This window comes from Caretta caretta, chromosome 26 (assembly GCF_965140235.1).
Source record: "Caretta caretta isolate rCarCar2 chromosome 26, rCarCar1.hap1, whole genome shotgun sequence".
NCBI lineage: Eukaryota > Metazoa > Chordata > Testudines > Cheloniidae > Caretta > Caretta caretta.
The window spans coordinates 14,404,333-14,421,402 of record NC_134231.1 but is presented as its reverse complement, the minus strand read 5'-3'; the positions used below and the strand labels follow the sequence as shown (position 1 = coordinate 14,421,402).

Below are 17,070 nucleotides of genomic sequence, written 5' to 3'. Positions count from 1 at the left end.
GAAGGGTCCTAAGTTTCTGTCTGCTCGGGAGAATGGCCCTGTAACTAGGTCGCATCCAGTTAGGGTCTATGTAAAATCCCCGAGACCAGACAATTCTGGTGCTTGTATTTTGCCTGTTGCTAGTGTGTTGTTGGAAAGGGTGTAGCAACTCTGTCTAATCAGGGTGAGATCCTAGCCAGGGCACAAGGAGAGCAGGAAGGTGATGTGATTGTGGAACCTACTGAGGGTGTGGAAACCTGTAGCAAGAAGGAAAAGATTCCTGAACTTGTGTGTGGCAAAGGGAAGGAGAATGCTTCTAACCTTTTATCTAGGAAGTCTGTAAGTTTGCATGAAAGGGGATTGTGTAGGAATCCGCCTGATGGGCCAGAGGTGATTCTGGATGTAAGGGAGACCCAGAAAGAGTCTGTAGTTGCTCAGGAAAGTGTTCCCCTAGAGCAAGCCCTAGGTAAAGAGGGTAAGAGCAGAATTTCTGGGAGGGGGTGAATTGTTGCATAGAAAAGCCCTCGGGAAAGGAATCCTCATGGAGTCTTTGCAAGCAGTTTACTGCCACTGAAGGGTGTGAAAGTGATTTAATCAAGAAAGTTTCAGTTCCTAACAGCCAGAAATTTTCTGTTGTGAATGGATCCACTGACTTTCCTGTTGAAAGATCCAGTGTGGAGAGCTTTGAGAAGGTCTCAGATGGAGTGAAAGCTATTAAGAAAGGTATACCGTCCTATAACCAAGTGGCTGTGTTTGGCCAGCTTGTTGGGGAGACAAGGTTGTTGGGAAAGGGATGTCTCCATGCTAGTTCTGTAAGTGAACAGTATGTGGCCCAGGTCAAGATGGGGGCCCTTAACCAAGAGAGCCCGAATTGCAGCCCTCCAGACTGGAGCTCTGGGAGAAAACCCAATCCCAGTTTGACCCCCTGGGGTTTTGGGGTGGCCAAAGGGCATGGGCTGCAGAAACCTTCCCACATGCAGCCTGCTAGTGCTATCGACCACCCCCGACCTAAGGGAGGGCGTGAAACTGGAAGGGCCTGGTGTAACTCCTACCAAGGAACGGGAGAGATGCTGGGGCATCCATGGGAACATTGGTGGCTTCAAACTTCCCCAGGTCACCGGGTAAAGTGACCCCGCTCAGTTCGATCTCGAAGGGGGGAGAGATGTGACGAAGTGGGCCTGTTCTTAATGTTTCCTCTGAATAGTGTGGGGGTGCCTCAGTTTCCCCTATGCAGTTCTTAAGTATCTAGGTGGTGGGGTAAGGGTGTATGATCATTGCAGAGCCCTAGAGGGAAGGTGTGTGCAGGGATCTGGACACAGAGAATGGCCGACACCCTGTTTCCTGGCAACTGATGGCCTGGGCCCTTCCCCCCCTGCAAGGTGAGAGCTGAAGGGTTGGAGAACAAAGGAATCAGGTGACCACCTGGCCCGGGAAAGGAACAAAGCCCAGAGGAGGAGGGGCTGGAGGGGTTTTCAGTTTGGGGCTGTCTGGGACATGGAGTGAAGGGCAGACGTGGTTGTCTGGCTCACTGCCCCCCAGAATGGACCCAGCTGAGGGGTCCCGTTCTCTGCACCTGCAAGCTCTGTTTTAGACCATGTTCCTGTCGTCTAATAAACCTTCTGTTTTACTGGCTGGCTGAGAGTCACGTCTGACTGCAAAGTTGGGGTGCAGGACCCTCTGGCTTCCCCAGGAGCCCCGCCTGAGCGGACTCGCTGGGGGAAAGCGCACGGAGAGGCAGAGGATGCTGAATGCTCTGAGGTCAGACCCAGGAAGGTGGAAGCTGTGTGAGCTGTGTGTCCTGAAGACAGGCTGCTCACAGAAAGGCGACTACCCCAGAGTCCTGACTGACTTCATGGGGAGCAGTTCCAGAGCATCGCCCAGGGACTCCGTGACAGTGTCACCAGCCGCAGCGTGAGACCGCTCCCAGCTCCGCTCTCCGACCGGAGAAGGAGCCGGGGCTAGCGGAGCGATGGTTGCAGCTCCCTCTGGACCCCTGAATTCCCAGAGCCGGGCATGGCAGATCTCCCCGAACTCACAGCGTGGTTTCCTCCTTTCCGACATGGCTTTTTAAAAAATCGGTCATTTCGTGCAAAATGCAGCCCCCACTTTGCCTGCCCAGAGCTGCGTAAAGAGACAGGGGCAGCCCTGGTGGGCAGTAGAAAGCTGAGGGCAGCCTAGGAGAAAACCCACTCTCCCCCACTCCTTTTGAATGCAGAGGCATCACACAGCTGGGACCATTCATCCACTCTAAGCGCGGGGGCCGCCACGTCGCAAACTGGGCTCTGTGTCGCTGATGCCGTCTCTGAGGGAGCGGGAGGGGGGTATCTCGGCTAGCGTGTCAGATTTCCCCCACATGCTGGTGGTTTCGTCGCAGCTTTGAGGAAATGCCCTCCTTGGCTTTTATAGACGCAGAGCAGTTGGGCGAGGATGCAAGCTCCAGGGGGGAGCTGGTTTCATGCAGATACATAGATTCCAAGGCCACAAGGGACCATTGTGATCATCGTGGATGACGCTAAGCTCGGGGGAGGGTAGGGATAGGGTCCAGAGTGACCTAGACAAATTGGAGGATTGGGCCAAAAGAAATCTGATGAGGTTCAACAAGGACAAGTGCAGAGTCCTGCACTTAGGACGGAAGAATCCCATGCACCGCTACAGGCTGGGGATAGACTGGCTAAGCAGCCGTTCTGCAGAAAAGGACCTGGGGATTACAGTGGACAAGAAGCTGGATATGAGTCAGCAGTGTGCCCTTGTTCCCAAGAAGGCCAATGGCATATTGGGCTGTATTAGTAGGAGCATTGCCAGCAGATCGAGGGAAGTGATCGTTCCCCTCTATTCGGCACTGGTGAGGCCTCATCTGGAGTACTGTGTCCAGTTTTGGGCCCCCCACCACAGAAAGGATGTGGACAAATTGGAGAGATTTCAGAGTAGCAGCCGTGTTAGTCTGTATCCGCAAAAAGAAAAGGAGGACTTGTGGTACCTTAGAGACCAACAAATTTATCTGAGCATAAGCTTTCGTGAGCTACAGCTCACTTCATCGGGTGCATGAAAATATGCATCCGATGAAGTGAGCTGTAGTTCACGAAAGCTTATGCTCACATAAATTGGAGAGAGTCCAGCGAAGGGCAACAAAAATGATTAGGGGACTGGAACACATGAGTTATGAGGAGAGGCTGAGGGAACTGGGATTGTTTAGTCTGCAGAAGAGAAGAGTGAGGGGGGATTTGATAGCAGCCTTCAACTACCTGAAGGGGGATTCCAGAGAGGATGGAGCTTGGCTGGTGTCCGTGGTGGCAGATGACAGAACGAGGAGCAATGGTCTCAAGTTGCAGTGGGGGAGGTTTAGGTTGGATATTAGGAAACACTATTTCACTAGGAGGGTGGTGAAGCACTGGAATGCGTTACCTAGGGAGATGGTGGAATCTCCTTCCTTAGAGGTTTTTAAGGCCCAGCTTGACAAAGCCCTGGGATGATATAGTTGGGGTTGGTCCTGCTCTGGGCAAGGGGTTGGACTAGAACCTCCCACGGTCTCTTCCAACCCTGATCTTCTGTGATCATCTGGTCTGAGCTGCTCTAGGGCACAGGCCATGGAACTTCCCCCAGAATAATCCCTAGAGCAGATATTTTAAAGAAACAGCCAGTCTTGATTCTAAAATTATCAGTGATGGAGAATCCACCACGACTCTTGGGAAATTGTCCCAACAGTTAATTACTCTGACTGTTAAAAACGTACATCTTACTTCCAGTCTGACTTTGTCTAGCTTCAAATTCCAGCCATTGGATCATGTTAGACCTTCCTCAGCTAGACTGAAGAGCCTGTTATCAAATATTGGTTCCCCACGTAGGTACTGACAGACCGGGATCAAGTCACCTCTTAACTGTCTCTTTGTTGAGCAAAACAGATGGCGTTCCTTGTGTCTCTCACTATCAGGCAGGTTTTCTAATCCTTTACTCATTCTCATGGCTCTTCTCTGCTCCCGCTCCAACTTATCAACATTCTTCTTGAATTGTGGGCACCAGAACTGGGCACTGGATCCCAGCAGTGGTTGCACCAGTGCTAGCTACAGAGGGAAAATCGCCTCTCTGCTCCTACTCGAGATTCCCTTGTTTATGTGTCCCAGGATCGCATTAGCTCTTTTGGCCACAGCATCACTGGACGCTCATGTTCTGCTGATTATCCACCATGCCCCCAAATCTTTTTCAGAGTCGCTGCTTCCCAGGATAGAGTCCCCCATCCTGTATGGCCTATGTTCTTTGTTCCTAGCTGTGTACATTTACTCATTCTGTTTCCTTGCACCCAGTTTACCAAGCAATCCTGATCTCTCTCTGCCAGTGACTTGTCCTCTTCATTATTTACCACTCCTCCTAATTTTATATCATCTGCAAACTTTATCAGTGATGGTTTTGGTTTTTTTCCACATCATTGATTAAAAAATGTAAAATAGTGTAGGGTCAAGACCTGATCCCTGCAGGACTGCGCTAGAAACACACCCGCTTGATGACAATTGTCCATTTACAATTACATTTTGTGACTTATCAGTTGGCCGGTTTTGAATCCATTTCATGTATACCATGTTAATTTTAGACTTCTAGTTTTGTAATCAAAATGTCACGCAGTACCAAGTCAAACGCCATACAGGAATAAAATATATTACATCAACGTTATTACCCTCATCAACAAAAGACATCAAGTTAGTTTGACAAGATTTTTTTCCATAAACCTGTATTGATTTGCATTAATTACATGATGCTCCTTTAATTCTTTATTAATCGAGTCCTGTATCAGCCACTCCATTATCTTGCCCGGGATCGATGTCAGGCTGACAGGCCTATAATTGCCCAGGTGATCCCATTTACCATTTTGAAAAACTGGCCCAACATTAGCTTTTTTTCTAGTCTTCTGTAACTTCCCCAGTGCTCCAAGACCTATTGAAAATCAACCTTAATGGTCCGGTGAGCTCCTCAGCCAGCTCTTTTAAAACTCTTGGATGCAAGTTTTCTGAATTTGCTGATTTAAAAATGTCCAACTTCAGTAGCTGTTGTTTAGTGTCTTCCTGAGATACCAGTGGAATGGAAAGCATGTTATTATCATCTCTATATGATGAGACTACATCATCTATTTTTTACTCCAAACACAGAACAGAAATATTTATTGAACACTTCTGCCTTTTCTGCATTTTTAGTGATAATTCTATCATTTCCATCTAGCAATGGACCGATTCCATTGTCAGGATTCTTTTTGTTCCTAATATGTTTTTAAAAACCTCCTTCTTATTGTCCTTAACTCTGCTGGCCGTAGATTTCTCCTTGTGTCCCTTGGCTTCCCTTATCAATTTTCTACAATTCCTAACTTCTGATTAATAGTTATTACTGTCAGTGTCCCCTTTTTCCCATTTGTTATATATATATATATATATACATATATATATATATATTGGTTCCTACAATTGATTCCATTTGTTATATATATATATATATATATATATATATATATATATATATATATATATATATATTGGTTCCTACAATTGATTCTCCTAGGCTTTGTCCAGCCCGGTCTTAAGATGTCCCAAGTGAGGGGGTGCCCAACCCTTCCCAGGGAAGACTCTTCCATGCTAGGAAGAATTTCCTGATTTTCAGCCAGAGTTCATCCCCATGCACCTAATTCAAGCCTCTGGCCATCCCTGGACAGTTCCTCCCCATCCTCGCCATGTGCATCCTTTTGTGGGTGTAGATGGCACCCCGTCCCCTGGGTCATCTCTTAACCGGTCAGGACATTTTTCATTCTTTCCCTCTAAGTCAGTCGCCCCGACTGAGCCCTGTGGATGATGGGTCCGTTCCATCAACGTGCGACGTTTGCGCTCTGCGTCTTTCCCCTTGCAGAGGGACACTCTTGGCTTGGCTTGGAAGAGGAGGCTGTGTGAGGGCAGGGTGATTGTTCCATCCCCGCTAGCCCTCAACCTATTTCCCACCATCCGCACTCCCCTGCAAGCAGACACCTGAGAAGACAGAAGGGGTCTGCTCTGCGTTCAGAAGTCCAGTGGGCTCCATGTTGGGCAAAGCACAGAGACGAGGGCCCCCGGATGAGATTCCCTTGCACCCAGATGTTCCCAACGAGGGGCTCCTCTTCCCAATGCCGTGGGAGAAGAGCCTTTTCTCCAAGAACAGGAACCCACAGCAACAAGGACTTCAAAGGACACCGGGAATTGGTCCTGGAAGAGAACTGGAAACCAAGGCGCTCAGCAGAGCCCTAGGACAGCTAATGGGCCAGACATGAGCTCTGGCCCAAACTCGCAAGCTTGAAAGGACAGCGTTTGCTCTGGGGCTGCGTGGTGGCACCATGGCTGTTGGCTCCTGCGGTGCACCTGGACCACCAGGAGCTCAGCCTGGGGCCCGGGGGGTCAGATGCTGAGGGGCGAGGCTTGGCGTGGCTGTTAGGAAAAGGGTTGGCAAGCAGGGCCCTCGTCCAGGTGAGGTGGTTATTGCGGGGCAGGCCCAGGGGCCACAAATCAGAGACCGTGATTGGGGGGGGAGGTTTGCAGGGTCCTGTGCAGATGTCCAGGGGACTCTGAGAGCTCCCCACAAAGGTGTTCTAGCAGAAGGAAAGGCCTTGGGGCCGCTCTAGCCTCAGCCTCCCGGGGAGGAAGGTGGCTTGGCTGCTGGACTGGCTCACAGGAGACCCAGGTTCAATTCCTGGCTCCTTCACGCCCTTCCTCTGTGAGTTTGGGCAAGGTCACCCTGTGCCTCGGTTTCCCCTCAGCACACTGGGGATAGCCCTGCCCTGCAGCACAAGAGTGTGTGAGCGTCTGCATCACCCCTAGGTGTGAGGCGCTCAGGGGCTGGTACCTGGCTGGAAGAGGGCACCTTCCGAGAAGGTTAAGGACCAAATGGTTCCAATGCGGGATGCCCTCCTGGGCGGGACGGGGGGAGGTCCTATGAAAACGTGGCTCCCTGGGGCTGAAGACAAGCCATTCTCAGCATTTCTATAGGGCCTACACAAAATATGCTTCTGCGCTCCCTTTCCTGCTGCCCCTATAGTCGTGAGCTGAGCCCCAGCTGCTAAGAGAGCGCGAGGTGCAGGCCGTGTATTAAAATCTCTTTGCCCCAGTGTCCCCCAGGATGACGGCGTCCAGCCTGGGCTCTCCTCAGTTGCTCACAGGAGTGCTACACGTCAGGGCACCGCTGGGCAGGAAGCGGATCCACGCCGGACTCGCGAGGAGACTTGGGAGCGGAGGCTGGGCAGGGGGGCCGCAGCTGGTGATCGCTGGTTATTTGGACTAGGCTGGCACCTCGCAGAGCCCCGGGCTGAGAGACGGGCCCTGCCCTACGTCAGATTAGTGACCCTGGTAGGCTGGCAGGCTCAGCCCAGCCGGGGTGGGAATAGAGCTCAGCTGGGCTGGATCCAGACTGGGCAGGGCTGGTTACTTGCACGGAGGGGCGGGGCAGAAATTCAACAGGCCCAAGGTATCAGTTCTACTGTAGCTACCAAGGTGCGCCAGGGCCGGGCAGCCGGGGGAGGAGGTACAGACAGCCAGGCCAGGGCACAGAGATGCCAGCTGTATCCCTGCTGATCTCCATCCTCTTTCAGGGGGGCACCGCGGGGTGGGTCTCCGGTGGGTGGCTTCCTGCCACGCCTAGCTCTGCTCCTTCCCTGGTGGAATGGGGCTGAAGGGACAGAGACAGCAGGACTTTGCTGGGGAGCGGGGATTTGGGGGTTCCCGGGATGGCACCTCACATCCCCTGCCTGCAGGTCCCCCCCGAGAGCCCAGAGCAGGGGGAAGGGCAGTGCCGGAGGCAGGTGGATGGCAGACCCCCTCCTCCATCACCGCCTGACCCTAACGCTCCGGTGCCCTTTGTGTCTTCCCTCCTGGCTCCTGGGCCCCTTTCCCTGGCACAGGGCTGCTCCCCCATCACTGGGCGTTTCTTCCCCGACCCCCACCTCTCCCTGCCCCGTCCCCTGCCCTGGCTCCTCCGGGTCCGCTCGGGGCAGCTCCTTTGCAATTAGAGACTGAGACTAAGAGGGAGTCCGACTCCATAACCTCCATTCTCCTCTTCCTCCTCCTCCTCTTCCTCTTCTCCTCCCGTCCCCCGCGCCCCCCCCCCATCATCCTCCCTCTCACCTCCCGCCCCCCACCAGCCTGCCTGGTTGTTGCCACTCACCATGAACTAACACGCCCCCTGGTGTTTGCATGCAGTCATTGCATCCAGCAGATCCTGGAGGCTGTTCTCCATTGCCACCAAATGGGGGTCGTCCACAGAGACCTCAAGGTGAGTTTTCTACCCCGCTGCTCTGTCCGTCTGTCCGTCCGTCCATCTTTGTACCCTGTGCATGTTTCTGAGCGAGAACTGGAGCGGTTCAAGCCCCGCGCCGCGGCAGGGGCCTGTGGGAAAGGGGCCGGCGCAGGGGGCCCAATCAGAAATCAGCTCGGCTCGGCTCAGCCATGGGGACCCGCCGGCCAGACCCTGCCCAGAAGGGGGGACAGAGCGCCCTGTTGGCACCTCCAGGCACTTGGGGAGGCGGGGCGGGGGTTGGGGTTTGTCGCCACCCAGAGGCGAAAGCGGGAGCTGCTGCTGTCTAGCCGCCGGCCACGTGGAGAATTCCTGGGAGAGAAGATACCGTGCTGAGGGGGTGATGGGGCGGCAAGGGAGCCGGCCCTTTAACCGGGGGATACAGCTGGCCTCTCACAGCCACCTCCTGGTGCTGGAGCAGGCAGCGGGCTCTTTACCCCTCTCCCGGCACCCAGGCCCCGCATAGATCGGTGCAGTGGGTCACCCGCTGGGTGCCCCCACGGCTCACGCTGCCCCTTGGTATCGGACAGGCGCCCAGCCCCGGTTGCTCGGAAGGATTCGTTCTGCTCAGCACGGCCTGGCTAATCTGAGTTGCTTCCTGTGGCCGCTGCCTGGCACCAGCGTGTGACCGGGGCTGGGGGGCCAGGAAGCAAATGGCCGATGAGATCAGTTCCCCAGCCAGCCTCTTCCTCTCTTTTCGCCCTCCCCTGTGCCTCGTGCAACCTCCCTCCCTGCCCCGAGGCGGCACCTGCGGGCAGGCGGGACTCCTGCGGAGGAAGGCGCTCGCCAGCTGTCTGCATGCCCTGTGTCTGGTTTGACCCTGTTGCCTGTTCTCTGTGACGCCCGCTGTCGGCTGCTTGTCTTCCGTCTGCCCCTCATAGAAAGCCCCTGGGCGTCGTAAATCGCGCTGGGCCTCCAAGCGTGAGGAGCAGGGACGTGGTCTCGCGTGGCCGAGTGGGGCTGGGATAAAGGGGTGCGTATGTGTCTATGACAGACCCAGAAACAGCGCTGTGAAATTAACGGGGGGTGGTGGGGGTGTAGACCTGGTGTAGACCCTGGGGTTCCCCCTCCTCTGCTGTGGCCCACCTTCCCCGTCCAGGCTTTGTTCAGCTGTTCCTTGCCCCTTCAGTGACACACCAAGCTTTTCCGGGAGGCTCCTGCCCCCTGTGAGTCGGCTGAGGCCAGCTGGGGTCCCCAAGGCCACAGAACCGCTCTGGGGTGTCCCTACAGAGCGTCCCCTGCAAACCCGGGAAATGTTACTGGGCAAAGATGACGTTCCCCGGGAGCTTGTGGCTGTCTGTGTCCTGCCTGGCGAGGGGGGCAGGGCAGGACATTTTCATGGCTGGGCTCTGGTGCACAGGGTCATGCTGTAACGGGGTGATGGAGCCAGGCCCTGGTCATGCCTTAAGGTACTAGTTGAGCCAGAGTCTGGTGCCTGGAGTCATGCTGGAACGGGGTTACGTAGTTGGGCCTTCACTTGTGGGGTTCTACTGTAATAAGGCGATGGAGCTGGGCTCTCGCCTGTGGAGTTGGGTCGTACTGGGGCGATGGAGCTGGGCTCTTGCCTGTGGAGTCGGGTCGTACTGGGCGATGGAGTTGGGCCGTACTGGGGCGATGGAGCTGGGCTCTCGCCTGTGGAGTTGGGTCGTACTGGGGCGATGGAGCTGGGCTCTTGCCTGTGGAGTCAGGTCATACTGGGGCGATGGAGTTGGGCCATACTGGGGCGATGGAGCTGGGCTCTTGCCTGTGGAGTTGGGTCGTACTGGGGCAATGGAGCTGGGCTCTTGCCTGTGGAGTCGGGTCGTACTGGGGCGATGGAGTTGGGCCGTACTGGGGCGATGGAGCTGGGCTCTCGCCTGTGGAGTTGGACCGTACTGGGGCGATGGAGCTGGGCTCTTGCCTGTGGAGTCGGGTCGTACTGGGGCGATGGAGTTGGGCCGTACTGGGGCGATGGAGCTGGGCTCTCGCCTGTGGAGTTGGGCCGTACTGGGGCGATGGAGCTGGGCTCTTGCCTGTGGAGTCGGGTCGTACTGGGGCGATGGAGTTGGGCCGTACTGGGGCGATGGAGCTGGGCTCTCGCCTGTGGAGTTGGGCCGTACTGGGGCGATGGAGCTGGGCTCTTGCCTGTGGAGTCGGGTCGTACTGGGGCGATGGAGTTGGGCCGTACTGGGGCGATGGAGCTGGGCTCTCGCCTGTGGAGTTGGGCTGTACTGGGGCGATGGAGCTTGGTTCTGGCTCCTGGAGACATGCCATAATGGGGTGATGGAGCTGGCCTGTCACATGAGGCATTGGGCTCTAACAGGGCGATGGAGCCGGGCTCTCAAAGGCGGAGTCATGTTGTCATGAGGTGGTGGAGCTGGGCTCTTGGACATTGAATTGTGCTGCGTCAGGATGATGGGGCTTGATTCTGGCACATGGATAGCGGGTAGCTAGAGCAGGGCACTCAAACAAGGGGTCGAACCATAGCAAACTGATGGAGCTGAATGCTGGTGCCTTGAGCCATGCCACCATGGGATGATGGAGCTGGTCTCTGGCGCATGGAATGGCTGTAACAGCCTGATGGAGCCAGGCTGTTGCATGTGGCGTCCTGTCCTAATGGGATAGTGCAGCTAGGCGCTTTCACCTGGAGTTCTGCTGAAACAGGGTGATGGAGCTGGAGCGGGTGCCTGGAGTCCTGCCGTGATAGGTGATGGAGCCGGGCTGTGGCTCGTGCCGTCCTGCTGTCACGAGGTGACGAAGTTGGGCTCTTGTGCCTGGAGCCGGGGCGTGGGATCATCGCGGAGCGGGGAGGTGCAGCGGCGTCGTGCCGCGGCAAGGAGATGGAGCTGGGCTCGAGGGAATGGAATTGCGTTCTGGGAGTTGGAGCGGATCCCGGGGCCGGGGGAGTGGACGCTGGAACGTGCTGGAGTGGCACCCGGGGGAGCTGGTTTCTTGCCCGCTGTGCCATGGTGCACTGGTGAGGGCAGGGGGCTGTGTTGTACACAGTGGCATGGTGCCAGTGGGCACTCGGCTCTGGGGTGCAGCCAGTGCCATGCTGATGCAGGGGCTGGGCTGAGAAGGGGAATGGCAGCAGCCTCCTTCATAGAACAAGGAGGAGCCCAATCAGCCCTCTAGCCTCTGCCCCCTCTGGACTGGCTCCGTAAGGAGCGGCCTTTGGCCTCTAGGGGTGTCCCTTGCAATCTGGCCCCAGTGCAGGGGGTCCGGCTGGCACGGGGAGCAGGGAATGAACAAGAGGGTCTTTCCCCTCCTGGGGGCACTGGCTCGGATCACCTCCGGGTTGAGGGGACTGGCGGGTGCAGGAATGGGGTATGGCGCCTGTCACCTCTAGGGGGCATCGGCTCCGACCCAACCCCAGGGCGGGGTGTCCGGCTGGCACAGGTCTGGGGGCCCGAGGCTCTCATCTCTGTGTGGCTGGGGCTCATTCCCACCTGCTGCCTGTCTGTGTGACCTGATCTCAGGCCACGGCACTCTGGACAACGGGAAATTTTGAGACTCCCGTCCCGTCCCTGCCCCGGCAGGCAGCTGGTCCCGGCAGGGCATGGGCGGGGCTCACTGGCACAGTTATGCGGGGTCACCCCCCTGGCCAGCGCTCTTTGTCAGGGGAGGTGGGGCTGTGGTCAGATGTGTACAATCCAGCTGTTGTCCCCTGTCTCAGAGCCAGCGCTCCCGGCCCTTTGAGTAACATTTCCAGAGCTTCCTAGGGGACGTTCTGGTTTCTCTGGCTCTGCTGAGCTCCGACAGATCCATGTGGGGGGTTAGGGGCACCAGCGAACAAGCCAGGCCAGCCAACCTGGGGGGGCACCTGCTGCCGGAGACTGTGCGCCCGGGAGGCGGCGGAGAGGGGAGGCCCTTTCTGCATATGCTTGGTGAAGAGAAGCGTTGGCTTTGGGGGCTGGGGAGTCCTGGGAAGGGGGGGCTGGAAGGAGGGGCTGCTTCGGTCCCCCAGATTGCAGCCAAAGTTGGTGGTGTTTTCTTGGCTCTGAGAGCCTGTTTCGTGCCACCTACTTCTCTTGTTAGGCCAGGTACCTTGGCAGGCCATCCCGAGGGCTTTGGGACATGATGCCAATCCCAGAGGGGGAACATGGCCTCCCAGCCTGGTGGCAGAGCGCCACCAGGGTAAGTGGGCAGGCAGGGTCCCTGCTTGTCCCCCCGCACAAGCCCAGAGCAGCGTGAGCCTTTGGGTGGCTAGAATGTGCCCAGAGGCCATGCCAGATGGGCACAGCAACACAGGCCAGCACTTGCCCATGGGTCAGGAAGCTGGAGGCTGTACTGGCCTGGAATAATCCCAAAGCCAGAGCTGGGTTTCTGCCCCCCCCCCCCCCCCCCCGTAATGGCAGTGGGTGTAGGGAAGGGGAGCTGGGGGTGGGCATCAGTCTGGATCCCAGCCCATCAGCCGAGAGAGCACAGGGGCTGGAAGGTACCAGCCGAGCCAGTCGGGCTGTGGGGACGCACCAACAGCCTTATCGCTGGTCAGGCTCGCACGTGTCTCGCCTGCTTCTGCAAACCGTCTGGTGTTGTTCTTCTGTTTTGTTTTCTCCCCCCTCCCCCCTTCTCTGCCCCCCTCCAACCACGTGCCTGGTCCCACGGCGCCCTGTGCCTGACGGCTCCGCACGACAGCCCGAGAACCTGCTCCTGGCCAGCAAGTGCAAAGGCGCGGCGGTGAAGCTGGCGGATTTCGGCCTGGCCATCGAGGTGCAGGGGGATCAGCAGGCTTGGTTTGGTGAGTGGCAGAGCCCCCTCTCCCCCCATCCTGCCCCGACTGTCCAGGACAGCCGTGCCAACGCGGTCTGTGCTCTGTTTTTTCTCCCCAGGCTTCGCCGGCACCCCCGGTTACCTCTCGCCTGAAGTGCTGCGCAAAGAAGCCTATGGCAAACCCGTGGATATCTGGGCATGTGGTAAGGGCCGGCGCCGAGAGACATAAACTCATAGACGGGAAGGCCAGTGGGAACCACTGTGGTCGTCTAGTCTGGCGTCCCGAATACACCCGGCCTGCCCTGCCGGGATCCCTGTTTGAACTAGGCCAGATGTAGAAAAACATCTAGTCGTGATTTCAAAATTGTCAGTGATGGAGAATCCACCAAGATCCTTGGGAGATTGTCCCCTGGTTAATTACCTTCCGCGTTAAACATTGGCACCTTATTTCTAGCTTCACCTTCCTGCCATTGGGTTGTGTTCGACCTTCCTCTGCTCTCACGTAGGTACTGGCAGACTGGGATCACGGCCCCCCTTAACCTTCTCGGTATTAAGCTACATAGATTGAGCACTGTGAGTCTCTCACTGGAAGGCAGGTGTTCTAATCCTTTAATCATTCTTGAGGCTCTTCTCTGCCCTCTGTCCAGCTTATCAATGGCTCAGGGTCAGGGATCTGCCAAGTCTCCTTCTCCCTGCCTCTGGGCTGCCTTCAGTTCTTTGGGACGGTCAGTGTTCACAGACCGGTAGTGGGCTGGCCTATTGGTTAGGGTGCTGGCTTGGGAGACATGGGTTCAAGTCTCACCACTGTCAGTCTCTCTCTGGCAAATCACTTAAGGCCAGATTGCCCAAGGTGTTTAGGCACCCAAAGACGCAGAAAAGGCACCGAGTGGGTTTTTTAAGCAGGTTAGGTGCCTAACTGCCATTGGTGTTCCATTCCCGCCCGCATGGAGCCCAGAACGTTACTGTTTATTGAACTCTGTGTCCAAGATGCTGCATGAACCAGCCAGCCCAAATCCCCCAGTGGGCAGTTTGGATCCTAGTCCCTAACCCGTGCCTGATAACGGACGCTAAAAGCTGCCTCTGCCCCATGGCTCATCCTCTCCCTGGAGCCTTTGCTAGCCCCAGACCCCTCCTCGTCCTCCAGGGAGAGGAGATCTAGAGGCATAGACAGATGTCAGCAAGGGGGTACTGGAGGCAGAGATAGCAATCGGGCCCTGGTCAGGTCTAACCCCCTTGCTGCAGGCTCTCACTCCCATCCCGTGGTGGCCCCCTGGCATCCGGGCACTTTGCTGGGCACCTGCTCAGTGCCGGGGCTGTGCTCCTTCCCTGCCGCAAGTAGGGTGTGCTAGGGGGGTGGGTAACCAGCAGCAGGTCAGTGCTGGAAATTTAAAGCCACGTTGCATTAAGGCAGGAGAGAGGGAGTGGGGCCTGGAAGAGACGGGGGTTCCCCGGGAGATGCATGCTGGCAGCAGGCTGAGCAGAAACCCCCATATCCCTGCCTAAGTCCAGGCCTAGGCCCCCAGGAGCTGGCGGGCGCTGACTCTTTGCTCTCCCACCCCTCTCCCCAGGTGTGATCCTTTACATCCTGCTAGTTGGTTACCCGCCGTTCTGGGACGAGGACCAGCACAAACTGTACCAACAGATCAAGGCTGGTGCCTACGACGTGAGTACCTCCCTGCCCCCAGGTCCCAGAGCACTGCGACGGGGACCCACTGCCACGGGCCAGGAGTCCCGTACGCCACCGGCTTCGTCTCCGGCGTGTCAGCCTGCCCCTCTGGCTTCTCATTTGCCTCACCTGCTGCCGGACCTTGAATTGCTGGTGTCCCCCCAGCCGTAGGCCTGTGCTCAGCCCTTCCAGGGTAGGACACGTCCCTCTTCCTCCTCAGGGGGCTGACAAGGCTGTGTCCAGCCAGCCTCCTCCCACAGCCCACGCATCCCCCACGGCTTGCCCCTATCACGGTGCAGTTGCCCGGGCCCTGTCCACGATGCATATGGAGCCGCTCCCCCGCCATGTAGACAGCCTCCCAGAGAGCCCTGGGTGTGAACACGGGGCTAATGCAGGTTGGCGCTCACTGGACGTGCCCAGCCTGCGGGGATAGGATGTGTTTGAAACCGTGTTGACTAGCAGGACTCCAAGAGGACTTGTTCCCAGTGTAGACGGGGCCAGTGGGTTTAGGATTGTGTTAGCCGGTCGGGATCAGGCCCCGTGGCAGGGCCTGTCTGCGCCACGGGCTGGACTGGGGGGATCTTATGCTGGCGCGGGCGGGCATCATTTCCTGCCCAAGGAGCAGGGCCAGTGCAGGTCCATCTCCTCAAGCTGGAACCGACCCCCCTTTGCCGGAAAGCCGTTCTGTTACCGTCGGGGCTGGGAGGCTCGGGGAAGCCGTTTTCCATTACACCCAGAGACCAAGCAGGGGGTCTCAGTTCTTTGCCTGGGAGGGGCTGTGGCCCACCAGCCGTGCTGCAGGGTCGCGTGCGCTGTGGTTCCTGCGGTTCCTTGAGCCCGGAGCCGTGTGCCCGATGCTGCCACGCGGGGTCCACAGGAACCACACACAGAGAGCTCCATCCCGTCCCCACTCCCAGGCCCTCCTGCCCTCGGTCCCAGGCTCAGGGAGCCGGCCGCAGCCCAACAGAAGCCCGGCTGTCTGCACAATCCCCGTGGCAGGCCAGCACCTGCCGTGGGGCACGCTGACCAGTATGGTAACCCGCCCTCCTGGCTCCCTTGCAGACACTGGGCAGGTGTGACGATGTGACTCAGCAGGGAGGGGGGAGTGTTGACCTGGGAATGTGCCCTGGGGATGGGAGACCTGAGAGCCTGTCACCTGAGCCAGGAGGGGGAGGGGGAGGTGACACCTCTGCCCAGGAATGTGAACAGAGGCTGCAGCAGGGAACCTGCTGGGTGAGTTTAGTTGGCAGTTTGGAGGCTGGGGGGAGGAACACAGGGAACCCCAGGGCTGGGGTCTAAGCTCCCTGCTCCCCCAGAAGGACGTGATTGAGGGGTCCTGGTTGTACCCACAAGCTCTGTTGTGGACTGTGTTCCTGTTGTCCAATAAACCTTCTGTTTTACTGGCTGGCTGAGAGTCTCAGTGGATCCCAGGAAGAGGGGTGCAGGGCCTGGACTCCCCCACACTCCGTGACAACTGGTGGCAGCGGTGGGATCTACTGCACCCCGTGAACGGCGCTTCCTGCAGTAAGTGACTGGGGAACAGTAAAACGAAGGGGAATTGACGGGGACCAGGCGTGCTGAAGATTCAGAGACGGTTTCGGGGGGCGGTTAACCCCTGGGAATGTGTGACCAGAGAGAAAGACTTTTGCAGTAACAGGGTCCCCCGGGGGATTGCAGCGAGCAGTCCCAGGGGCGGAGGAGTCTGCAGCTCGACCCTGGCAAAGAGGTGGTGACCTCAAGAAGGACTGGCACACTAAGGGCTTTTCCTGGAAACCGTGGGAAGCTGCCCGGCCTGCGAGTGGCCAGCAGGGAGATGTACGCTAAACGCCTTAAGAGTGACCTGGTGGAGCTGTGCAGGCAGAGGGGGCTGCGCATCGGGAGGTCCACCAAGGAACAACTGATTGCCCAGTTGGAGGAGAGGGATCGCTTGGATGACCCGATCCCTATCCCTGAGGGGAGCCGCCCGGCAGACGCAGCGTGGGCCCTGGGGCCTGACCGGGCTGGGAGGGGTCAGACTGCTGCCGAGGACATCCCGAGACCCTTCCTACCTATGTCTGGGGGAGGGGTTGGGGGAAGCCCAGCGAATACCGAGGGCACCCTGACCCCAGCACCCAGCAGGGGATCCTCCCGGCGGAGCTCCCCATCCCTGGAGCGGAGGCGGCTGGAATGGGAGAGGGAGATGAAAATGAGGGAGCTGGAGGATCATGAAAAACAACGTCAACATGAGCAGGAGGAGAAGGAGAAACAACGTCAACATGAGCAGGAGGAGAAGGAGAAACAACGTCAACATGAGCGTCAGGAGAAGGAGAGGGAGCGTCAGGAGAAGGAGAGGGAGCGTCAGGAGAAGGAGAGGGAGCGCCAGGAGAAGGAGAAACAAAGACAGCACGAACTGGAGCTGGCCAGGCTGAAGAGCAGTGGGGCCCCGGCTGTGGTGAGTGAGGGGGGAC

The 17,070-nt window shown here is 57.4% G+C and overlaps 1 protein-coding gene across 18 annotated transcripts in view; it reads left to right on the top strand.

The window, feature by feature from the left end:
• The window catches only part of CAMK2B (calcium/calmodulin dependent protein kinase II beta), a 167,046-nt gene that overhangs the window by 90,862 nt on the left and 59,114 nt on the right, over nucleotides 1-17,070 (top strand). For 13 of the 18 annotated variants that reach the window (XM_048829401.2, XM_048829395.2, XM_048829400.2 and 10 more), the window contains exons 6-9: nucleotides 8,172-8,244; nucleotides 12,883-12,985; nucleotides 13,077-13,160; nucleotides 14,526-14,620. In XM_048829401.2, coding sequence (XP_048685358.1) covers nucleotides 8,172-8,244; nucleotides 12,883-12,985; nucleotides 13,077-13,160; nucleotides 14,526-14,620 — 355 coding nt within the window. The remainder of the gene's footprint in view (nucleotides 1-8,171; nucleotides 8,245-12,882; nucleotides 12,986-13,076; nucleotides 13,161-14,525; nucleotides 14,621-17,070) is intronic. The other 5 variants (XM_048829404.2, XM_048829394.2, XM_048829392.2 and 2 more) reach the window with 1 other exon arrangement.